This window comes from Bufo bufo, chromosome 8, assembly GCF_905171765.1.
Source record: "Bufo bufo chromosome 8, aBufBuf1.1, whole genome shotgun sequence".
NCBI classification, from domain to species: domain Eukaryota; kingdom Metazoa; phylum Chordata; class Amphibia; order Anura; family Bufonidae; genus Bufo; species Bufo bufo.
In genome coordinates, this window is record NC_053396.1 from 132,287,585 (window position 1) to 132,308,571 (window position 20,987).

At 42.1% G+C, this 20,987-nt stretch overlaps 1 protein-coding gene across 9 annotated transcripts in view; it reads left to right on the forward strand.

Annotated features, from left to right (window-relative positions):
* SEPTIN6 (septin 6) overlaps positions 1-18,862 on the forward strand; it is a 154,675-nt gene extending 135,813 nt beyond the window's left edge. For 6 of the 9 annotated variants that reach the window (XR_005780720.1, XR_005780719.1, XM_040442160.1 and 3 more), the window contains one exon: positions 9,840-10,381. Coding sequence is in view for 4 of the 9 variants with exons in the window: in XM_040442156.1 (XP_040298090.1) it covers positions 9,840-9,855 (16 nt within the window). In the remaining 5 variants the exon portion in view is untranslated. Of the gene's footprint in view, positions 1-9,839; positions 10,382-11,399; positions 12,674-18,392 lie in introns of those variants that run through there. The other 3 variants (XM_040442162.1, XM_040442155.1, XM_040442157.1) reach the window with 2 other exon arrangements.
* Positions 18,863-20,987: the final 2,125 nt, after the last annotated feature.

Here is a 20,987-nt window from a genome sequence, read left to right on the forward strand (position 1 = left end):
GATTACGGTGGACTTGGGGTAAAGTTATTTTCTCTAATGAAGCCCCTTTCAGACTGTATGAGGTTGCTTCTCATCCAAGGGAGTGTGGTCACTAAGAACACTGCCATGAATAAAGAATGGTATCAAAACATCCTTCAAGAGCAACTTCTCCTAATGATCCAGGAGCAATTTGGTGATGAACAGTGCTTTTTTCTCAGCATGATGGAGCACCATGTTACCAGGCAAAAGTGACAACTAAGGGCACTTTCACATTAGCGTTATTTTTTTTCGGCATTGATTTTTCTCAATACCGGAAAAGAACTGATCAGTTTTATCCTAATGCATTCTGAATGGAGAGCAATCCGTTCAGGATGTCTTCAGTTCAGTCTTTTTGACTTTTCAGGACGGAGATAATACCGCAGCATGCTACGGTTTTATCTCCGTCCAAAATTCCGGAACACTTGCCGGAATTCCGGATCCAACATTTTTTCCCATTGACATGCATTAATGCCAGATCCGGCCCCGAGTGTTCTGGCAAAACTGATCCGGCATTGAGGTCTGCACATGCTCAGACTGCAAAAAATGTGAAAAAAAATAAATGCCGGATCCGTTTTTCCAGATGACACGGGAGAGACGGATCCGGCATTTCAATGCATTTGTCATAAGGATCAGGATCCTGATCCGTCTGACAAATGCCATCAGTTTGCATACGTTTTGACGTATCCGGCAGGCAGTTCCAGCGACGGAACTACCTGCCGGAATCCTCTGCCGCAAGTGAGAAAGTACCCTTAGTGGCTTGGTTAACAAAACATTGACATTTTGAGTCCATGGCCAGGAAACTCCCCAGATCTCAATCCCTTTTGAGAACTTGTGGTCAATCCTCAAAAGTGAGTGGACAAACAAAAACACAGAAATGGTTATAAACTCCGGGCACTGATTAGGCAAGAATGATTTGCCATCAGTCAGGATTTGACCCAGAAGCTGGTATCCAGTATGCCAGGACCAATTGCAGAAGTCTTGAAAAAGAAGGGTTAACACTGGAAAGTTAAAAAACAAACAAAATGCTTATAATTGTACTTCTGTATACCATAGAAATATCTGACATTAAGATCTGAAAACACTGAAGCAGCTAACTTTTTGAAAACCACAGTTTGTGTCAGTTTCAAAACTTCTGGCCACCACTGTAGATCCCATCTGAGTGATAAGATAAGGGTTACTAATGCTGGTATGACTTGTGTTTAAAGTCTTGCATTGTCAGTAGTGTTTCTTGATGTTTGGCCATGTGTTTTGTTCATCTGATGCTGTTCATAGTTTCTGGATTTACCCTAAAGACCCTCAGCTGCCACATAGTACTTAGATAAGGCTCTGTTCATACTGTATCTGCAGTGTTCATTCATGAAATGTATCCATAGGACCCCATTTACCTGACAGAGGCCAAAACAGTGTCTATTTGGCCTCCATTAGACTGGTCTGTCCATATGTGTTGTAAAACATTTTTACTGTATAGAAAAGCTCAGTAGGCTGCACCTTTTTATATGCCTAGGTATCCCTGCAAAAAGTATACTACTCAGTGTGTATATACACTCACCTAAAGAATTATTAGGAACACCATACTAATATGGTGTTGGACCCCCTTTTGCCTTCAGAACTGCCTTAATTCTACGTGGCATTGATTCAACAAGGTGCTGATAGCATTCTTTAGAAATGTTGGCCCATATTGATAGGATAGCATCTTGCAGTTGATGGAGATTTGAGGGATGCACATCCAGGGCACGAAGCTCCCGTTCCACCACATCCCAAAGATGCTCTATTGGGTTGAGATCTGGTGACTGTGGGGGCCATTTTAGTACAGTGAACTCATTGTCATGTTCAAGAAACCAATTTGAAATGATTCGAGCTTTGTGACATGGTGCATTATCCTGCTGGAAGTAGCCATCAGAGGATGGATACATGTTCTCATTCTGTTTACGCCAAATTCGGACTCTACCATTTGAATGTCTCAACAGAAATCGAGACTCATCAGACCAGGCAACATTTTTCCAGTCTTCAACAGTCCAATTTTGGTGAGCTTGTGCAAATTGTAGCCTCTTTTTCCTATTTGTAGTGGAGATGAGTGGTACCCGGTGGGGTCTTCTGCTGTTGTAGCCCATCCGCCTCAAGGTTGTGCGTGTTGAGGCTTCACAAATGCTTTGCTGCATACCTCGGTTGTAACAAGTGGTTATCCCACGTTGGGATAGCCGAGATGTCATGAGGAGCCATGATGGTGAGGGGGTGTCCTAGGATAATGTCAGCGGTGGCGTTCAAAAGGGAACTAGCAGCATGAACGGCCCTGACACAGGAAGGGGTGGCTCTGGCTACAGGGTCTAGACGTTTTGAAAAGTAACCTAGAGGTCTATTACGACCTCCATGGCTTTGGGTGAGAACTCCTGTTGCATGACCCTGGCGTTCCATGACATAAAGGCGGAAAGGAAGTTTATAGTTAGGAATGCCAAGAGCTGGGGCAGTGATAATGGCTTGTTTGAGAGATTCGAATGCTTCTATGGCCTCTGCAGTCATTTGGAAAGGGACAGTAGCAACACGGGGTATGCAGTCATACAGTGGCTGCATCAGAACGGATGCATCAGGGATCCACGGCCTACAGTATGAAATTAGACCCATAAAGGTCTGCAGTTGGTGAGGGGTATCCGGCAGTGGGATGTCTGAGACTGCTTTTTTTCTGGCATCCGTAAGGTGCTTACTGCCTTGTGAGATGCAGTGGCCTAGGAAAACAACTTTTGGAAGACATAACTGCAATTTGGAACGTGAGACTTTACACCCAGCATCTGCCAGGAATTGGAGAAGTGAGGTAGATGAGTCCAGGCAGACGGGGTGTGAGTCAGCACAAAGAAGTAAATCATCCACATATTGTAAGAGTTCCACCTCAGGGTGTGCTGCCTGCCATGGGTGTAAGATGAAAGCCATTGCCTTGCTAAAGCAGGAAGGACTATTCTGAGCTCCTTGAGGCAAAACTGTCCAGGTGTATTGTTTTCCATCATGGGTAAAAGCAAAAAGAAATTGAGAGTCAACATGCAATGGGACAGAGAAGAAGGCATTTGCCAGATCAATGACTGTGAAGAAAGTGGCTGTAGGAGGAATGCTAGCAAGCAAGGTGTGGGGATTTGGAACAATGGGGGTTTCAAAGACCGTAGCTTCATTGATTGCTCGTAGGTCTTGGACCATGCGATATACAGGAGGCTGTCCTTTTTCCCTTTTCTTTTTGACTGGATATAAAGGTGTGTTACACGGTGAAGTGGTAATTTTGATAGCCCCATTTGCGAGAAGAGCCTGTATCTGGAGAGTGATGGCATCTCTCTGGGAAATGGAAAGAGGGTATTGGGCTTTGTATGGTAGTAAGTTGGGATCCTTCAAGGTTACAGTGACTGGCTGGACCTTGAGACGCCCAACGTCCTGGGGACCCTTTGTCCAAAGGGTGTCAGGGATAAGGTGCAAAATGCTTTGCAACGTATCCCCTTGTTCGGGTAATTCAGGGGGCTGAGCTACTAATGCCATCATGAGGCAGGTTTCTTCAGGACACAGTGCGGTACCTAGGGCAACTGTACCATTTTCTTTGAATTGAATGTTAGCCCGGACTTTCTGAAGGAAATCTGAACCTAGTAAATTAAAAGGGCATGTCTGGCTTACAACAAATTGTGACATTACTCCAGTGGGTAGATGCAACTGTGGGGATTGGCCTCGGGACTTAGTGGAGGGAGTGATCAAGAGAGGCTTAGTAACAGGGTTGTGTTGGGTGACCCCTTCTAAACCAGAACAGGGTAAATGGATATCTGTGAGCCAAGAAGGGAGTATGGCGGTCTCGCATAACACACTGCGGGCTGCACCAGTGTCTACAAGGAATGAGAGTTCCTTCCCCGCCACATCGAGGGTGATTCGAGGGGCGGGGCCAGCAGGAGGGGCAGAGACTGCCATACACGAAGTGTCCCCTCCCAGCAGCACTGGTTTGCCAATATCCTATTGGGGCGGAGCTGGCCATGGAGGAGGAGTTCCTCTTTGACTCTGGGCTGCTGGCCACAGATGTCTGGAGCGGCAGTTCCTCTTTATGTGTCCTGGCTTGCCGCACCCATAACAGACACGGGGTGGGGGCCTTTCCTCTCTCTCCTCTTCTGTCATGACTGCTGTGCGGGTTTTCTTGGTATTGCTCTCTAGTCCTTTTGCAATTTGTTCTAAGATTTCTAATGTTAATGATTTCCATTCTGGGCGACAGGTAACAAGAGCTTTGTTTAGGTCTGGCCTAAGGCCATCTACAAATGATCGGGCCAGAAGTCTCAGGTGCACAGGTTCATTTAGACTGAATCCCATATCTTTATAATTCTGTCTAACTCTCTGAGCAAACTTCTCTACTGACTCTGCTTTATCCTGTACCATATCTTGTAGAGTGGTGGATTGTTCTGCTAATTTATCCTTTGCCCACTTAAATAATTGTTGGATGAAAGGGTCACCGGATTCTGGATCTCGAGTGTCAAAATTTGCTCCACGGAGCTCCGGCTGGCGTATATGATCCATTATGAGTGAGGAATACTCGCCAGTCTTATTTTCTACAATACTTTGCAAGTCTGACCAAGTACACCCGTATGTCTGATATACTTGTGACAATTTTCTGTAAAAAGGCATAGGGTGCGTATCTGGGTCTGGCATGAGGTTCACTATGGTGAACAACTGCTGGGGGGTGAAAGACACATACTTAGGTGGCCCGACTGGGCGGGTGCTTAACAATGCTTCCTTTATAACTTCCAAATTCCCTCGTTCTAAATCATGGACGTCTCTTTGCAACTGTTCAATCTGATTTTGGAAATAGTCATTTGCTCCCGGGGTAATTGGGGAGGAGACATCAGAGAAGGGCTGCATACCCGACCCTCGTAACGGAGTTTGCCCTAGACCAGGATTTGTGGTAAAGTCCACCGTCACCTGCGATTCCTCCCTTGCCTCCTCTTTAGATTCCTCCCCATCCTGATCCTCCTGACTTACGCCGTCCTTTCCTAGCATCATTATACGAGCAGGCACCGTTGGTCTGGGTGGCGGCATGTAGGTGCCGTCAGAATTTATAATGGGGTATATGTTAGTGACTTGGGACTTGACAGGTTTAGGGGAAATTACAAGTCCAGCCTTGGGCGTTGGCTGAGGACAAGATGGCGTCATTGCCGGGACTGGTGGGACGTGCTGGGGAGCTAAAGGGGTGTGGTCATGTGGGCGTGGAGCACCACAGGCTAAGCACGTAACACGGAGGGCAGGCTGCTGCTGACCACACACTGTACAAAACCAACTTCCCCTTTCCTTCTCTGCGGCGCCATTATAGGGCGGTGGCTGTTCCCGCGCTAATACTAGGCCAGGTCGATAATAATGGCGTCCTGACTTTTCATCAAACATTACATCTCCTTTTGTCTGTTCAAATTCTTTGCTACAGTCCAGCCACACCCTGACTGTATCTATCAACTTGTCGTCTTGCAATTTACCTCTCTTTTCAGTCAATAATGTCTGCCATGTAGCAGAACACAATATACCCCCTTTTGCAATATCATAACTTTTTTCTAACTGGCCCAATCTTTTAACATGACGTTTTCCTCTCCGGTCCGCCACGTATTGTTCAGGTGAACAATAGCCCTTCGGGACACTTTCTTGGTTACCCATTATGCTAAAAACACGTTCTGGGGCCTTCTCTTAAAACACGTTCTGGAGCCTTCTCTTTTTGTTTCTGATAATTGGATAGCACAGACACTGACAAACAAACGCCTTGAGCTTGAGATTAACACACACTAGGTTATCAGCAAGCCGTCTCCTTCCCTTCTACTATTTCTTGGGGTCACACACCGGGGTTACCCCTCAATGTAGGCACTTGGGAGACTTCTTTTCTGTTGTTCTGTCAGTCTATGCCTCTCCTTACAGAAAAACCAACCATACACATAAAAATAATAAAACACAGTACATCAAGCTTTATCAATACAATATGGGGTTCTTACTATCATGCCCCGGAGGATACCTCACTGCCGGTGCACCCCTCCCTAGAACGAATATGGATAGACTAGGCCAAGGGACACAGATAGGTAAGATGAATATATTTTCTCACCTCTTATTACGGGCTGCAGTCCCGGTGTCCGTTGGCTCGTCTCTCCGGGTCCAGTCTCTGGGGGTACGTCAGCAGGAGGTCCAATCCTTTCGGGCCCCACGTTGGGCGCCAAATGTTCTGATTCTGGTTCTGATCCAATAGTCAGGCTAGGTTGATGTACTGCTCCGAATCGATATCAAATGGTAGGCATACGTACGCCGAGAGAAATCACACACAGACTGTCACAGAGAAGTCAATGCTAGATGTTCCGTTTATTATTAGCGATACATGGGTTTATATAGGGTAATAAGGGGAACTTTATGACTCAGCTGGTTGATCTCATTGTCACATTATTTGACCAGTTGTCACGTATCACATATCACAAGACAATAGCAAAAGTCAGCAATATCATAAAGTGTTTAGTAAGGGATTAGTGTGGGTGTTGGCAGTTTCATCAGGGGCCATTTTGTTAAGCAAACTTTTAGTCATTATACAAGCAAGTATACACTGAATATACTGAATATATGATTCCAATTTCAGTCAACGTTGCTCTTCTATCAGCTTGAATCAGTCGGCCCATTCTCCTCTGACCTCTAGCATCCACAAGGCATTTTTGCCCACAGGACTGCTGCATACTGGATGTTTTTCCCTTTTCACACCATTCTTTGTAAACCCTAGAAATGGTTGTGCGTGAAAATCCCAGTAACTGAGCAGATTGTGAAATACTCAGACCGGCCCGTCTGGCACCAACAACCATGCCACGCTCAAAATTGCTTAAATCACCTTTCTTTCCCATTCTCACATTCAGTTTGGATTTCAGGAGATTGTCTTGACCAGGAGCACACCCCTGAATGCATTGAAGCAACTGCCATGTGATTGGTTGACTAGATAATTGCATTAATGAGAAATAGAACAGGTGTTCCTAATAATTCTTTAGGTGAGTGTATGTATATATATAAGTAGCAGCACACCACTAAATGCACTAAGACTGAGTGAACAGGTGAATGTGTGAACAGGGTCAAATACACGACGCCAATACTTGCTAATAAGCAGTAAAGAAGCTCTTAGCGCATATTATTGATCAAAAATATGTTGGGCCCACCTACCAGACGACAAGGTAGCTTCTTATCAGATGGGACCTACTATAAATATATATATTTTATTTTTTTACATCCATTTCTGTAGCATTGTTTGCCAGTGTACAGTGGCATATGTTGGAGCCTTCTGTTTGATATGTTGGGACATTTTCCTTATGTATTCTTGCTGATGAACAGAGCCTTAGATTGCCTGTGCTAGTGCATTTCACAGTAAATCAGTAGATTTTTCAGCCTATAATAGGATTTTTTACCACCTGCATATACATGTTTTTTTCCTGCTGAATGTGCTTTTCAGCAGAGCCACAGTGAGCGCTGAATGCCTGTGTAAAGCTTCCTGTTACTGCCTGTGTTGGAAATGTCTAGGGTACAATCGGCTATTGTCCCAAGCAAAGGAGAGGAAGGAAATGCAATAAGAAAATACACCTTAAACGAAATATTATTATATAAATCGGAAAATATTTATTCCTATTGACAGGCCCATAGCTTACATTCTGATTGAGTGGGATTGCTTCCTGTTCCCCATGGAGAGGGTAGTTTACTGTACAACAGTATGTCTTGGACATATCACATAGAACCAAATAGTCGTAGACCTACCTATAACACAGGGTACTTTATTATATAAATTTGAGTTTGATAAATTATTATGTTGATAAATTGCATTGGAATAGCTGTTAAAAACCACCAGAGCTATTCTTCATGTGAACAGTCTGGTTGCATATGAAAAAAAACTAAATCTGCTCCTCACTTAGAAAAATACTGCCAAAATAGCTGCTGGTAGCCGCAGGCCTTCTAGTGGGTACTGGCAGAGAGAAAATCCGGTTTTCTTCAGTGTCTGTGATGGTCCCTGTTAAATTTCCTCATGCCATATATCCTCATGACCGCTTCAGTCAATCGTAGACCTCCTCTATAATATGCCATGAGACCAGCAGGTACCACTGGAGCCGCAGGGGATTTAACAGGTACTGTTTTTATTTTCTAGTATTTCCTCCTGTTTAGCTGAATTACTTCAATTCACAGGCAGCCCCTTTAACCTCTGAAATGACAAAGTATAAAGACTAGAACAACTGGCTTGGTGCATATTTGCCTTCATCTGTAAAAAGAATGGGACAGACTTGCTAATCCTATAAATGGCGTAAACTTAAAGGGGTTGTCCCATGAAAAATATTCTATAGTGTTCAAACCAGCACCTGGATCTGAATACTTTTGTAATTGCATGTAATTAAACATTTAGCATAGCCACTAAGTTATTCAATATAATGTATCTGTAGAGCGCCACCTGCTGTTTTTTTGTTTTTTTATTTCTTTGTCTGGCTCACTGAGAAGGCCGCACATGCTCAGTTTCATCCTTCGTCTGCCTCCTGAGCTGTGATAGGGAGAGCTGAGACACGCCCCCTTAGTTGTAGCAGAAAAGACACTCCCTTGAGCTGCCAGCTTGATATAAATCTAGCAGAGCAATGAATGGAGAGAACTCTGGATACATGGGCGGTACAGGGCTGGTGCTTTGTTAGAAAGAGACTGTCATGTACTATATTACATTAGTCATGGGATAACCACCTTTAAAGAGGACCTTTCACTAGAATAAAACATCTTAACTAACTATACAGACATGGAGAGCGGCGCCCAGGGATCCCCCTGCACTTACTGTTATCCCCGGGCGCCGCTCCGTTCGCTCGGTATAGCCTCCGGTATCTTCATAGTTAGGCTCCACCCAGGGGAACCTGCCGTAGTTTCATTCTCCCATGCTGTAGCGCTGGCCAATCGCAGCGCTCAGCTCATAGCCTGAGAGAAAAAAAAGCCTCTCAGGCTATGAGCTGAGCGCTGCGATTGGCCAGCGATACAGCATGGGAGAATGAGACGTCGGAAGGTTCCCCTGGGTGGAGCCTAACTATGAAGATACCGGAGGCTATACCGGGCGAACGGAGCGGCGCCCGGGGATAACAGTAAGTGCAGGGGGATCCCTGGGCGCCGCCCTCCATGTCTGTATAGTTAGTTTAGATGTTTTATTCTAGTGAAAGGTCCTCTTTAAGGCTGTATTAGCCCGATTTAACAGTCGATTGTCAGGAAGGAATCGTCCCTTCCCGGCAATTGCCTGCTCGCTAGCGAAGGAGACCTCTTCTATTACATGCAGCGATCTCCTTCTCGGTATACCGAGGAGCGATTGTTATACCATCGCTCTATCCTATACTGAATCATTTTTTGACAGCAGCAGATAGTCTCATTTATCATTTTCTATGCCATAGAAAATGTTTTAGCCATAGAAAATGTTCTAAATCTACGCCAGCAAGGGAGCTGGCATAGATTTAGACTGGCGCCTGTACATAACTTCGGCAGATCCACCTCCAGTGTAGGGGTTATAGACGCCAGTCTTAATAAATGACCCCCCAAATGTACACACCAAACATGCTTTAAACAGAACCCTGACTATATACGTGATCTGCAGAACCTATGCCGAAAAACCTGCAGTGTTTTCTGCTGATTGGGGCCACCTTGTGCCAAAGCTGTGTTACTGCATGTATAACCTGTATGCACACTGCAAGTCAGTAACTTTTTTGTAAAAGTTCAACAAAACCATCTTTACCTTGCATGCTTTCTGTGCTAACCATTATGATTTTTTTTATTCTAATGATATCATTAATCCATTTTTATTATTTCTGTTTCATTCACAGTTCTGGTTTCCTGTAATGCATATCACTTTGGCACATTGCATTGATTTCCCCATGTTTCTTTATCATATCATCTGCACCCAACCCATCACCGTCTTTTTCTTTGCATGAAAGCCTGAATTCGTGGCAGCTTGTAGAAGACTTTATGATTTCTACAAGGAATGGCACTGATGCGCATTTTATTTCCCCTCAATTTTGTTTGCTTTTTTGCATGTACTGCTAATAAATCCATTTAAAATATGCTCCACTGACATCCACTCGTTCCCTCTCCTATCTATGTTGTTCACTGGTCCCAAAGATATTTACTGTGTTTTTCCCTATAGTTTATCAGAGCTACAGATTCATTTTCTAGCATTCCTATGTCAATTGGAAACTTTCCAGATTCAAAAAGGAATCTACTACAGTACAAACAACTCCGAGTGAGCTGTGTAGCGAACAATCACATTTATTGGTTTATTTCGTCTAAAAAACATCACAACTTTTTTATATATTTGTGTATTTCAAATTTTGCAAGTTCCATGTGAATAAATAAACTTGACAATGTGTTTTGCTTGATTGCGTCACATTTAATTTAGGTCTTCATTTGCTTGCATTCCCAAGACTGAATTTTGCCATACCATGTTTCCTATACTGGCATATCCCCTGTTCTTGACATTTCAAGACCATTTGTACTTTTGCAAAAAAATGTAATGAATAAATTAAAAAAAAAATTTAAAAAATGAAGCAACTTTGCAAGCAGTGTTAGAAAATATTCCGCTGATTTGTGAATGTACCGTAGCTCCTATGCAGACCCATAGTCCAGTAACATGACTCCAAATAGTCCACAAGTCATGTTACTCCCTTCCATCTGCTTCTTCTTGTTAGTCACTGCAATTTTGGGTAGTCGTTTCAGAGTCTTGTGAATGGGTAAGCGACATTTCTCGCTTCTACATTTTAACGAAAATAACTGGCTGCATAAGCAGCTTCCCCCTTCCTCCCCCGGGTGGCATATACTTCAGCTAGAACTTACGCCAGCTTCTGGGGTAAATTATAGTAAATCTAACGGATCGTGCCAAGCTCCGCCTCTACTAAAACCCTGAAAAGTGGTGAGAAGCCTAAAAGGTCGCAAATTATTGTTGTATTAATGTACTGGATGCTGTAGTACAGCACATTCACACTAAGAGGGAGATTTATCAGAACTAGTGCAAAGGAAAACTGGCTTAGTTGCCCATAGAAACCAGTCAGATTCCAGCTTTCATTTTTCAGAGCTCCTTTGGAAAATGAAAGGGTCATACTGATTGGTTGCTGTGGGTCATGAAGCCTGTTTTCCTTAGCACCATTTTTGAGAAATTTTCCCCCCAAGTATGTACAACAGGATTTCTTTATCTCTATAATTGTAGTGTGATGAGCATTATTTAGTGTCATCTGGACAACCCTTTTAAATTATACAGCGGAAGCTACTTAATTTAAACGTATATTCATAGATGCGTTGTTTTGTGTTTTTGTTCTTTATATGGATTTTACTCTTAGATCTGTGTTCTGTACAATTAATTATTTTTCTTGTACATTTTGTTTTCTTTCCAGCAACCCTTGGCTGTGCACTGAATAATATTACCACTCTGATGGAAATGCCTTCCTAAAATTGCACCTATGTTTTACGAATCACATTGATATTCGTTTGCTTTAAGGATCGTTAAATGTCAATTTTTGTGCAGCAGTTGTTTAAAAATGATTAACTACAGTAATCCTGTAGGAGGTTTAATAGTCGTAATGGGTTCTCCAGTTTTACTGTTTTCTGATGTGTCATTTGGACATGTCAAAAAACTGCGGACATGAGTATTGCTGATATCAGAAGCTGTGGAAGTGGCGAATCATGGAACTATCAAATTGAAAAGGGTCAAGCTGTTTAGTTGGGCACCAATTTTATAATTAGGGTTCATGCACACGACCGTATGTATTTTGCGGTCCACAAAAAAACGGGTGACGTCTGTGTTACATCGTTTTAACAATGCCTGTCCTTGTCCTCAAAACGGACCAGAATAGGACATTTTATTATTTTGCGGAACGGACATACGGATACGGAATGCACACAGTCATTTTCGTTTATCTGCGGCCCCATTTGAAATTAATGGTTTTGCATACGGGCCGCAAAAAAATCGCAAACTGACAAAAAATGTTTGTGTGCATGAGCCCTTAGAATGTTGAAATTGGAGAATCCATCTAAAGAGGTATTCTGCTCTTCAACTTTTATGGAATATCTAGAGGCCGCCTCACCAGACGGGGAGCAGGTTGGGGGACCCTTCCCATTCTAAAGATAGCTGTGATTAGATTATATAGGTTATGAATGACACATAATAGAATACCCCTTTAAGTATTGTGTATTTTGAATACATTTTTTATTTTTAAGGAAACTTTAAGATATATATGTTGAAATTGTAAATCACTAATGTTGGTGTATAGATCGTATGTGTACGTGTTCTTCACGTTTTAAATCACGGTAATGGCATTAGTTGAAATTTTATGAGGCTGCCCGATTAAGTCAAGCACTTTTTAAAGGGCCAGCTTCAGAACCCAACTACCAGCTGTTATTGCTAAGGGAAACCTCAGCAACCTAAAAACTTATGCTCTAAGGGTAAATGTAATAGAACAGGCAGCTATTCAAACTTTAATAGCTGCTCTGGCTTCTAGAGGGGGTGCCAAGTGGGGGGACCTCTTGATGTCTGTATGTCCTAATAGGCAACCTCTTTAATCTTCAGCTAGCAAAGAGTAAAACTAAATGTGACTATACACATCAGACTAAAGTTGATCAAAACAGACGATTTCAATTAAAAGAAAGTTCATCTGTTGAATTTTAAGAATCTTAAAGTGGTTCTGCCCTTTGTTTTAACTGATGATCTATCCTCTGGATAGATCATTAGCTTCTGTTCGGCGGGGGTCCAACACCCAGGACCCCCGCTGTTTGAGAAGGCAGCGGCGCTCAGCGCCACAGCCTTCTCACTGTTTACCACTGGCCGAGTGACGTCACGACTATTATCAACTAGCGTGGGGAGGGCTAAGCTCCATTCGAGTGAACAGAGCTTAGCCCACACTAGTTGATACTAGTCGTGACGTCACTGGGCCAGCGGTAAACAGTGAGAAGACCGCGGCGCTGCTGGAGCGCCGCTGCCTTGCCAAACAGCTGATCGGCGGGGGTCCCGGGTGTCGGAACCCCCGCCGATCAGAAGCTGATAATCTAGCCAGAGAAAAGATCATCAGTTAAAACAAAGTGCAGAACCCCTTTAACTAACCGTTTATAGTTTCAAAAGAAGTCAACCATGTTTAATATTTTCGACATTTGGATGAAAGATCTTTCATTCAAAGAAAGATTTTTTTTTTGTGAATGAAAAATCTTTGAAAGAATGTTCCCAGGAAGATCATTGAATGTGTATGGGCAGTTTGAAAAACTGTAATGGACAATATGCACTAAAATGTTTATGACTGATGCAAAACGAATGTTCACCATATGATTCTTCAACTGCTGTTAAAAAGGGGTGGACTGGGAACTTAAAGTGGCTCTGGTTGAAAAAAAAAAAAAAAAGTGGCCCCCGTGTTGTAGAGGGTTCCAATTGACAGATGGCGGGGCAACAGAAATAGGCAGGGCTAGCAATACCACAGTGCAGTACAAAATACTACCTCAGCAGAACCATATACCACAGTACAGCACAAAGAGCTGCCTAAATTAAAGGGGTTGTCCCATGAAAAATATCCTAGTTTTCAAACCAGCACCTGGATCTGAATTATTTTGTAATTGCATGTATTTAAAAATTAAGCATAGCCACTGAGTTATTCAATAACCTATATCTGTATAGCGCCACCTGCTGTTTCTTCTTTTTCTTATTTCTTTGTCCTGCTCACTGAGATGGCCGCACATGCTCAGTTTCATCCTTCAACTGCCTCCTGAGCTGTGATAGGAAGAGCATGGACACGCCCCCTTAGCTGCAGCAGAAAAGACACTCCCCCTCCCTGATTTAAATCGAGTAGAGCAATGAATGCGGAGATCTCTGGATCCATGTGAGGTACAGGGCTGGTTGTAGCTTTTTTTTTTAGAAAGAGACTGTCATGTACTGTATGATATCGGATTTTAATTTTTTACAATAATCATGGGATAACCCCTTTAATTAATGTTCAGCTCATCAGATCTTTATGTACCTGGATGGTGGGCAAGGGCTTGAGTGGCCCTCTAGGCATCGGCCCACCAGTAAATTTCCCTGTAGGGTCTGGCCTGGCAGCCATGCGGTTCAACCATCAACCAACTTCTGTCTAATTTGTTTGGCCAGCTTTAGTCTGGCTGAAGAAAAGAAAAACACTCAGAAATCGCAATGCACTCTCCTTCCTCATAATTCTATGAGCTATTCTGTTTTCTACAAATATCCTACCTTGTAAAAATGTACCCGGCCAGTTAATACTGATTTGTGAGGTGTAACCTTGCTTTACATCTAGTCATCAGCTGTTTTGCTGGTCTTACCAGTTAACTTCAAGTAATAAAAAAAAATACATGTTATTTGTCACTGTCTTATAGTCTTTTTTTTATAGAAGTGTATTTGTATCTATTGTATGTAATGTTTTATATCATTGTTTTGTCTGAGCCTTCTGAAAAATAAAATGAATATTCAGAGGAGTGAGGTCGGGTTAGTCCCATTATTATGTACAGAATGTTTTAAGCAGTGGTGAAAACTCAGAAGCAACTACATTGAAATAATTTGAAGGATGGTTCCATGAGAAATCGGGGATAAATCCTTTAGTTTAGAAGATGAGATTAAGATCACTACATCTAAGTCTTATACCAGCAGCGCCCAGTCCCCACAGTCTCTAATAGGCAGCATGGAAAGTATTAAAACTTGCTTTTACCAGCATGTATTTATTTTTTTTATTTCATATTAAAGGGGTTTTCCAAGGTTTTTTAAAAAATCGGGCCAAGGGGCTGTTTAAAATAATGACTCAAAACCTTATCTTACAAATGCCCTGCCGCTCTGGTCTGCGCTGGTCCTACAGTAATGGTGTCACATCCATCACTTAGGTGACTACTGCTACCAATTACTAGCCTCAACAATCATGTGCTGTTCGTGCACAACAGACACACGCATGATGGCCATAATGTCATTACTGTAGGCCCAGTGGGGACCGAAGCGGCGACGCTGTAGTGGTGGAATATTTATAATGTGGGTTTTTTTGTTTTGTTTTTTTCCCCATTAGTTTAGACAATCCCCCTGCTCTGTGCCAATTGGTTAATAATCTTGGAAAACCCCTGTAATGTCGTAATATATCTTTATAGTCCTTTATAGCAGAGCTCCAAACCCCCTGCATGGACACATTTAAAGGGAAACTATAATTGGTTGTGTGCTGCCCAAACGACGGTCAGCGTTATTTCCTGACCCGCTCCCTCATCGGAGAGCTGCAGCATTTCAGAGAAAAAAAATCTGGGCACAGGGAGAAGACAGGTCTCTGCTATATTTGTGTATAGAAACTTGCCAATCAAGCCTAGGAGGGTGGGGAAAAGCCTCACAGTGGACACCTCTCTTGGCACGGCTCATTTTTAAAACTGTCTTCTCTTAAACACTGCAGTGTTTCAGAATAAAACGGCTCTCTGCAATTAAGGAACTTTTCTGAATGTCATGTTGCTTGTTGGTTAGGCACCATGAAGCTGATGACCAGTTCCATTTAAAATGTAATATACAGGTGAAATTAGAATATTGTGCAAAAGTCCATTTATTTCAGTAATGCAAATTAAAAGGAATTGCATTAATGCAGCTTAAAATTAGAATTTTGTGAAAAGGTTCGATATTCTAGGCTCAAAGTGTCACACTCTAGTCAGCTAATTAATCCATACCCCCTGAGCAAAGGGTACCTCAAAATTGTGACGTTGGGTTTTTATAAGCTATAAGCCATAATCCTCCAAATTATACCAAATAAAGGCTTGAAATGTCTCACTTTGCATGTAATGAGTCTATCTCATATACAGTATTAGTTTCACCTTTTAAGTTGCATTACTGAAATAAAAGAACTTTGCACGATATTCTAATTTTTCGAGTTTCACCTGTACTTGCTACCTACTGCCAGCCCTAGAGGGAGCTTGATGCATACTTTCTACAATTGACTTCAATATAGTATGCAGTGAGCACCTAGGCTTCCTCTAGGTAAATAGAACGTTATTTTTTACATCTGAGACTGCAGGGGATTTGGAACTTTGTTTAAAAAATAAAGCCGATTGATTATAATGATGAGCTGCAAATTCTGTGCCAATTTATTAATATATTCTAAATTTAAACATGTTTTCTTCAAGCCTGCGCCTTCACTTTAAACTATGTAGGTGAACCCGTTGTGCACAATCTGCAAAGTTCAGTACCCTGACAGAGCATTTCTTCACATTAATGGTCTTCTAAGTGTGTGATGTTTAAAAGGCTAAGCTCCTTTTTGCCTGATGATTCCAAGGGAGAAATGCCCTTGATGATCTTTCATGAGTTTATCAGCTGTTTCGCTGTTGTTACCTGGGACAGAACTTCATATATAAATGCGCCCAACGTTTTAATGCTATGTCGTCATTTAATAGAATTGCTCTGCAAATATTGTTAAGAATGAATTTCTAACTTTCCACCATATGAATGTTGATCACAACTAATAGATTGACTGAATCAATAATGTCTACAAGTGGCTACAATGATCAGCAAGCTGGGATGTCGGCTTAGGAATAGCTAAAGGGGCTTCCGCTTTTTACTGTTGATGACCTATCCTCAGGATAGGTCATCTATATTGGATCAGGGGTCAAACTTCCAACACCCCTGCCGATCAGCTGTTTGAAGAGAAGGCAGTGGTCATAATAGCGCTGCCTTCTCTGCTCTGTTTACATGCTCATCGCACCAATTGCAGTCCTATTTACTTGAACAGACAGAGCTTTCCCATAGAAGTTAATGGGGATGCCATGCCTGTAATTACACCTGATCACCACTGCAATTGCTGTGTTGATCAGGTATACAGAGCAGAGAAGGCAGTGCTCGTACGAGTGCCGCCATCTATTCAAACAGCTGATCAGCGGAGGTGCCAGGATTGGCCATTAAAAGTAAAAAGCGGTCAGCCCCTTTAACATCACACATTCGTTGAAGCTATAGCTCTAAATATGACATACCTTGTTAATTTCCACAATGACATTAAATCAGGTGTCTATTTTTTTTTTTGTCTCATCTACTATAAGATCACAAGATTGTTCAATTAATAAAGTGAAACAATTTTGCAACAGAAAAGGGGCTGTAAATGTATAACCAATGTACATTTATTATTTTAGAACTTACTTGTTACAACTTGTGCTTTCTGTATCCATCAGCTCTATATCCTAACTGTCCAGTTATTATTTTTAGGACATCACAGAACATAAAAGTTAATTTTACAGGTTGTGTTTAAATCTTAAAATACATACAGGGCATCTTTGGAAATACTGCTGTCTGAAAAATGGTTGTCCCAGCTAGACAACCACTTTAACAGTATATTGACATGTGGCAAACATATCAGCATCCTTCTCATTCATCTCAAGTGCTGCACAAACAACCCCATTCATATGTATGACATTATCCTATTGTAAGTAACTTAAAAATGTCATAGGATATGGGGAATTAATGTAACCCTCTACTTTCCCTCCACCATTTATAATAGTAGTAGCTGACTGATCGAGAAATAGTTAAAATAAAGCTACTTTCACACTCGCGTTTGGTGCGGATCAGTCATGGATCTGCACAGACGGATCAGTTCAGATAATACAACCGTTTGCATGATCTTTAACATAGCCAAGACGGATACGTCTTGAACACCATTGAAAGTCAATGGAGGACGGATCCGTTTTCTATTGTGCCAGATTGTGTCATAGAATACGGATCCGTCCCCATTGACTTACATTGTGTGTCAGAATGAATCTGTTTGGCTCAGTTTCGTCAGACGGACACCAAAACGCTGCATGCAGTATTTTGGTGTCCGCCTCCAAAGCGGAATGGAGACGGAACTGAGGCAAACTGATGCATTCTGAGTGAATCCTTTTCCATTCAGAATGCATTAGGGCAAAACTGATCCGTTTTGGACCGCTTGTGAGAGCCCTGAACAGATCTCACAAACGGAAAGCCAAAACGCCAGTGTGAAAGTAGCCTAATTTGGATAGCCTACCTAGGTGGAATTTTAAGTTGTTTGTGTGTCTCTAGAGGTTATTTGCTAGCTAATAAAGTCCTGTGATTACAGCAGCCTCAGCAGAACTTCCTGTTAGTAAATTAGGAGAAAGGAGAGGTCTGCAACACAAAGGGTTAATATTTCAAAACAAAGGCTCTGCACATGAGGATCTCCGAGCACTGTGTAGTTTCTATTTCTCACTGGAGGCATGCTTTAAGTGGAGTGGAAAATGTTATTATTTGCATATCTGTTGAGGTCATGCTGCCATTCTAATACTTTACTTATCCCTTTGAAAATTCTTAACACCAATTATATTTCTTTGAATACAACAGTATTCTTATCCTATCTCTCTTTCTTGATAATTACACATGTTTTTCTCTCCTTTTCTCTCTATAGCTTCTTTTAATCTATCTCAGCATCTGTCTAAAGGAGAAGATTGCTCTCTGTAGAAGATATAGAGGTTTTATCTGGAGATTGGAAAGGAAATTAGTTTGTGATAGAACCAATAATAACTCTAACCAATGCTGTCCATAATTTGAAGGGTGTTCCTCTGTAACTTGCATGGTATACTTTGAGATGTTAGAAACAAATGAAGGTTTTTACAATGTATGGCTAACACCATTCCATATTAATGTCCATCGGTAACAAGAGAACCTATATAGATAATATATATATAAATACTTGCCTTTTTTGCTATGGATACTGGCTCTTGTATACTTCTATATTATTTACCCACAGAGCGATGCTCAGGTTAATGTTGAAAGCCATTTTAAGGTAGTTCTGGGTTTTGCGAGTATTCTGTAAAAAATAAAGCACCAGGTCTAGGGAGAGATTCCTTTATTGTGACAGTTATAGTAAATATGATATTAAAGAGCTGGTTCGCTGAACACCATTTTCTAGGATAATTTTGCAAACACATTGCTTTACTTAAAGGGGTTGTGCAAAAATGGAGGGGTGACAACCCCCCTCCCCTTGGCTGGACCTGTAAAGAGACTTATCTGTTTACTGGTGCTGGCTCCCTGCTCCTTCTCCTCCTGATATGCGATGCTCCGCTGGGCTCCCTCTCACTGAAAACATCTGGTTTGACATCACCGCAGCCAATCACTGGCCACGGCAGAGCCCACATCCCCTTACATCATGTGACCGTTTGTCATGACGTAAGGGGAGCCAGTCACTACTATGGCCAGTGATTGGCTGCAGGCGATGTCAAACTGGATGTTTTCTGCGAGAAAGCCCAGCGGAGCATGACAGGCCGGGAGGAGAATGAGCGAGCGAGCATCGGGAAGCAGGTCAAGGTTAAAGTGGTTCTTTCCAAACCCCTTTCAACTGGTTTTGAGTTACAGCATCTTTTACAGTCCATTCTGGTCTAACATCCCAGCTATCCTTTTTGGTTCAATGTAGAACTAGATGCTACACTTAAAGGGAACCTGTCACCTCTACTATGCTACCCTCACTGAGCGTTTCTAAATGTTCATTGTGTTACCCCAAACATATAAATTACACTTTTAATTTCGATTGCAGACGAATTCAATAGGTATTTTTGTACTTCCTGCCTTTTATGCAAATTAACATAAAAGAGCCATATCTTACTTGTGTGACCAGAGAAGAGTCATATTTTCAAGCTCTGACACATCTCAGGTTAATTTGCATGTGTATCAAATTGGTTTTTTTACACAATAAAAGCACACAGAGCTATGGGGACTGGGTATTGCGGATGTGCTAGCGGCCATCTAGCAACCCATGTCCTCAGCTCTATACACAAAATCCAGGGGACAGGTTCCCTTTAAAGGGATTGTCTCAGGATTCAAAGTGGGCCCATACTGCTATGATATGCCATCAATGTCTTTTCTAGGGATTGGTGGTAGCCAGACCCCCATGTATCAAAGTGGCAACAGTGGGCCCGTATTCGTGCCGAAGCATGTAGCTGACTGAAAAAGTGAAGCTGAACCAACTGCAAAGTGACAATGGCACTTCTAGCCAACATTATTGTTTATATGATTTGGACCCTGCCAATCAGACAGTGGTGGCATATTCTAGGGATATGCCACCAATGTCTGCCCTGAGAATACCCCCTCGTTATCTGAGCATTTATCTTGAGTTTTACTTTATCTGGATTTTGGTGCAGATTCCACAGCCAAAAACCATACTGAAAATACTTGCAATTCATACCTATTGAATTAAAAGTGGAAACCACTTGTCAATTCACAAGCGCTTTCTTTCCGCTTGCGGATTTGAAAACCGCCCCATGTGAAAAAGTAGTGATATATCTATTCTTTACACAGAAAACACATCTAGAGTTTATTGAAATGGGAAGGATGAAAAACCGCGTCAGAGTAAAAACTGCATCCAAAAAACCCTGAGGAATCCAGAAGTGGATTGTACTTTTTTTTTCTTCCAGCGCACAGAAAAACCTGTGTGTGAACATACCCATAAGCTATTAAGTGTGCGTCTCTTAATATGCTTTTGACTGGTTTCATTAGCAACCTGGAGGCTGTGCGTGTGCCTCAAGATCAGTATAGCAAACAGTATTTGCAAAGTTACTGAAAGATGATATCTTGAAGTAAACTGCTAAATGGCGTCCAGAGAACCTATGCTTTGATCTTGGATTAAAGTGCCTCTGTCACAGGACAGGTGCTTTAACCAAGAGGATCTACTGTATGATGCACATAAAGGGTTAACCTAATGGATGCTAATAGCTCCCAGAACTGGTGCTTTGGTGGGCTCTATAGTATGACTAGCTTATTGCTGAAAAATAAATGTTGGACAGGAGCTAGCTGCTAGGCACAATACATACCCCCCCCCCCCCCCCCCCAACTCTAGTACAGTGAGAGTGCTTAAAGGAAATGTGTCGCCAGACATTTAATCTGCCAGTTAAAACCAGAGCAACACATCTCATCTAATCTGTTTTTGTTTTCTTATTAAAGATTTATTTATTTTTATTCTATTTTCTGAACATGATTATGGGACAGCTTTTCGGTAGCCCCATGGGCC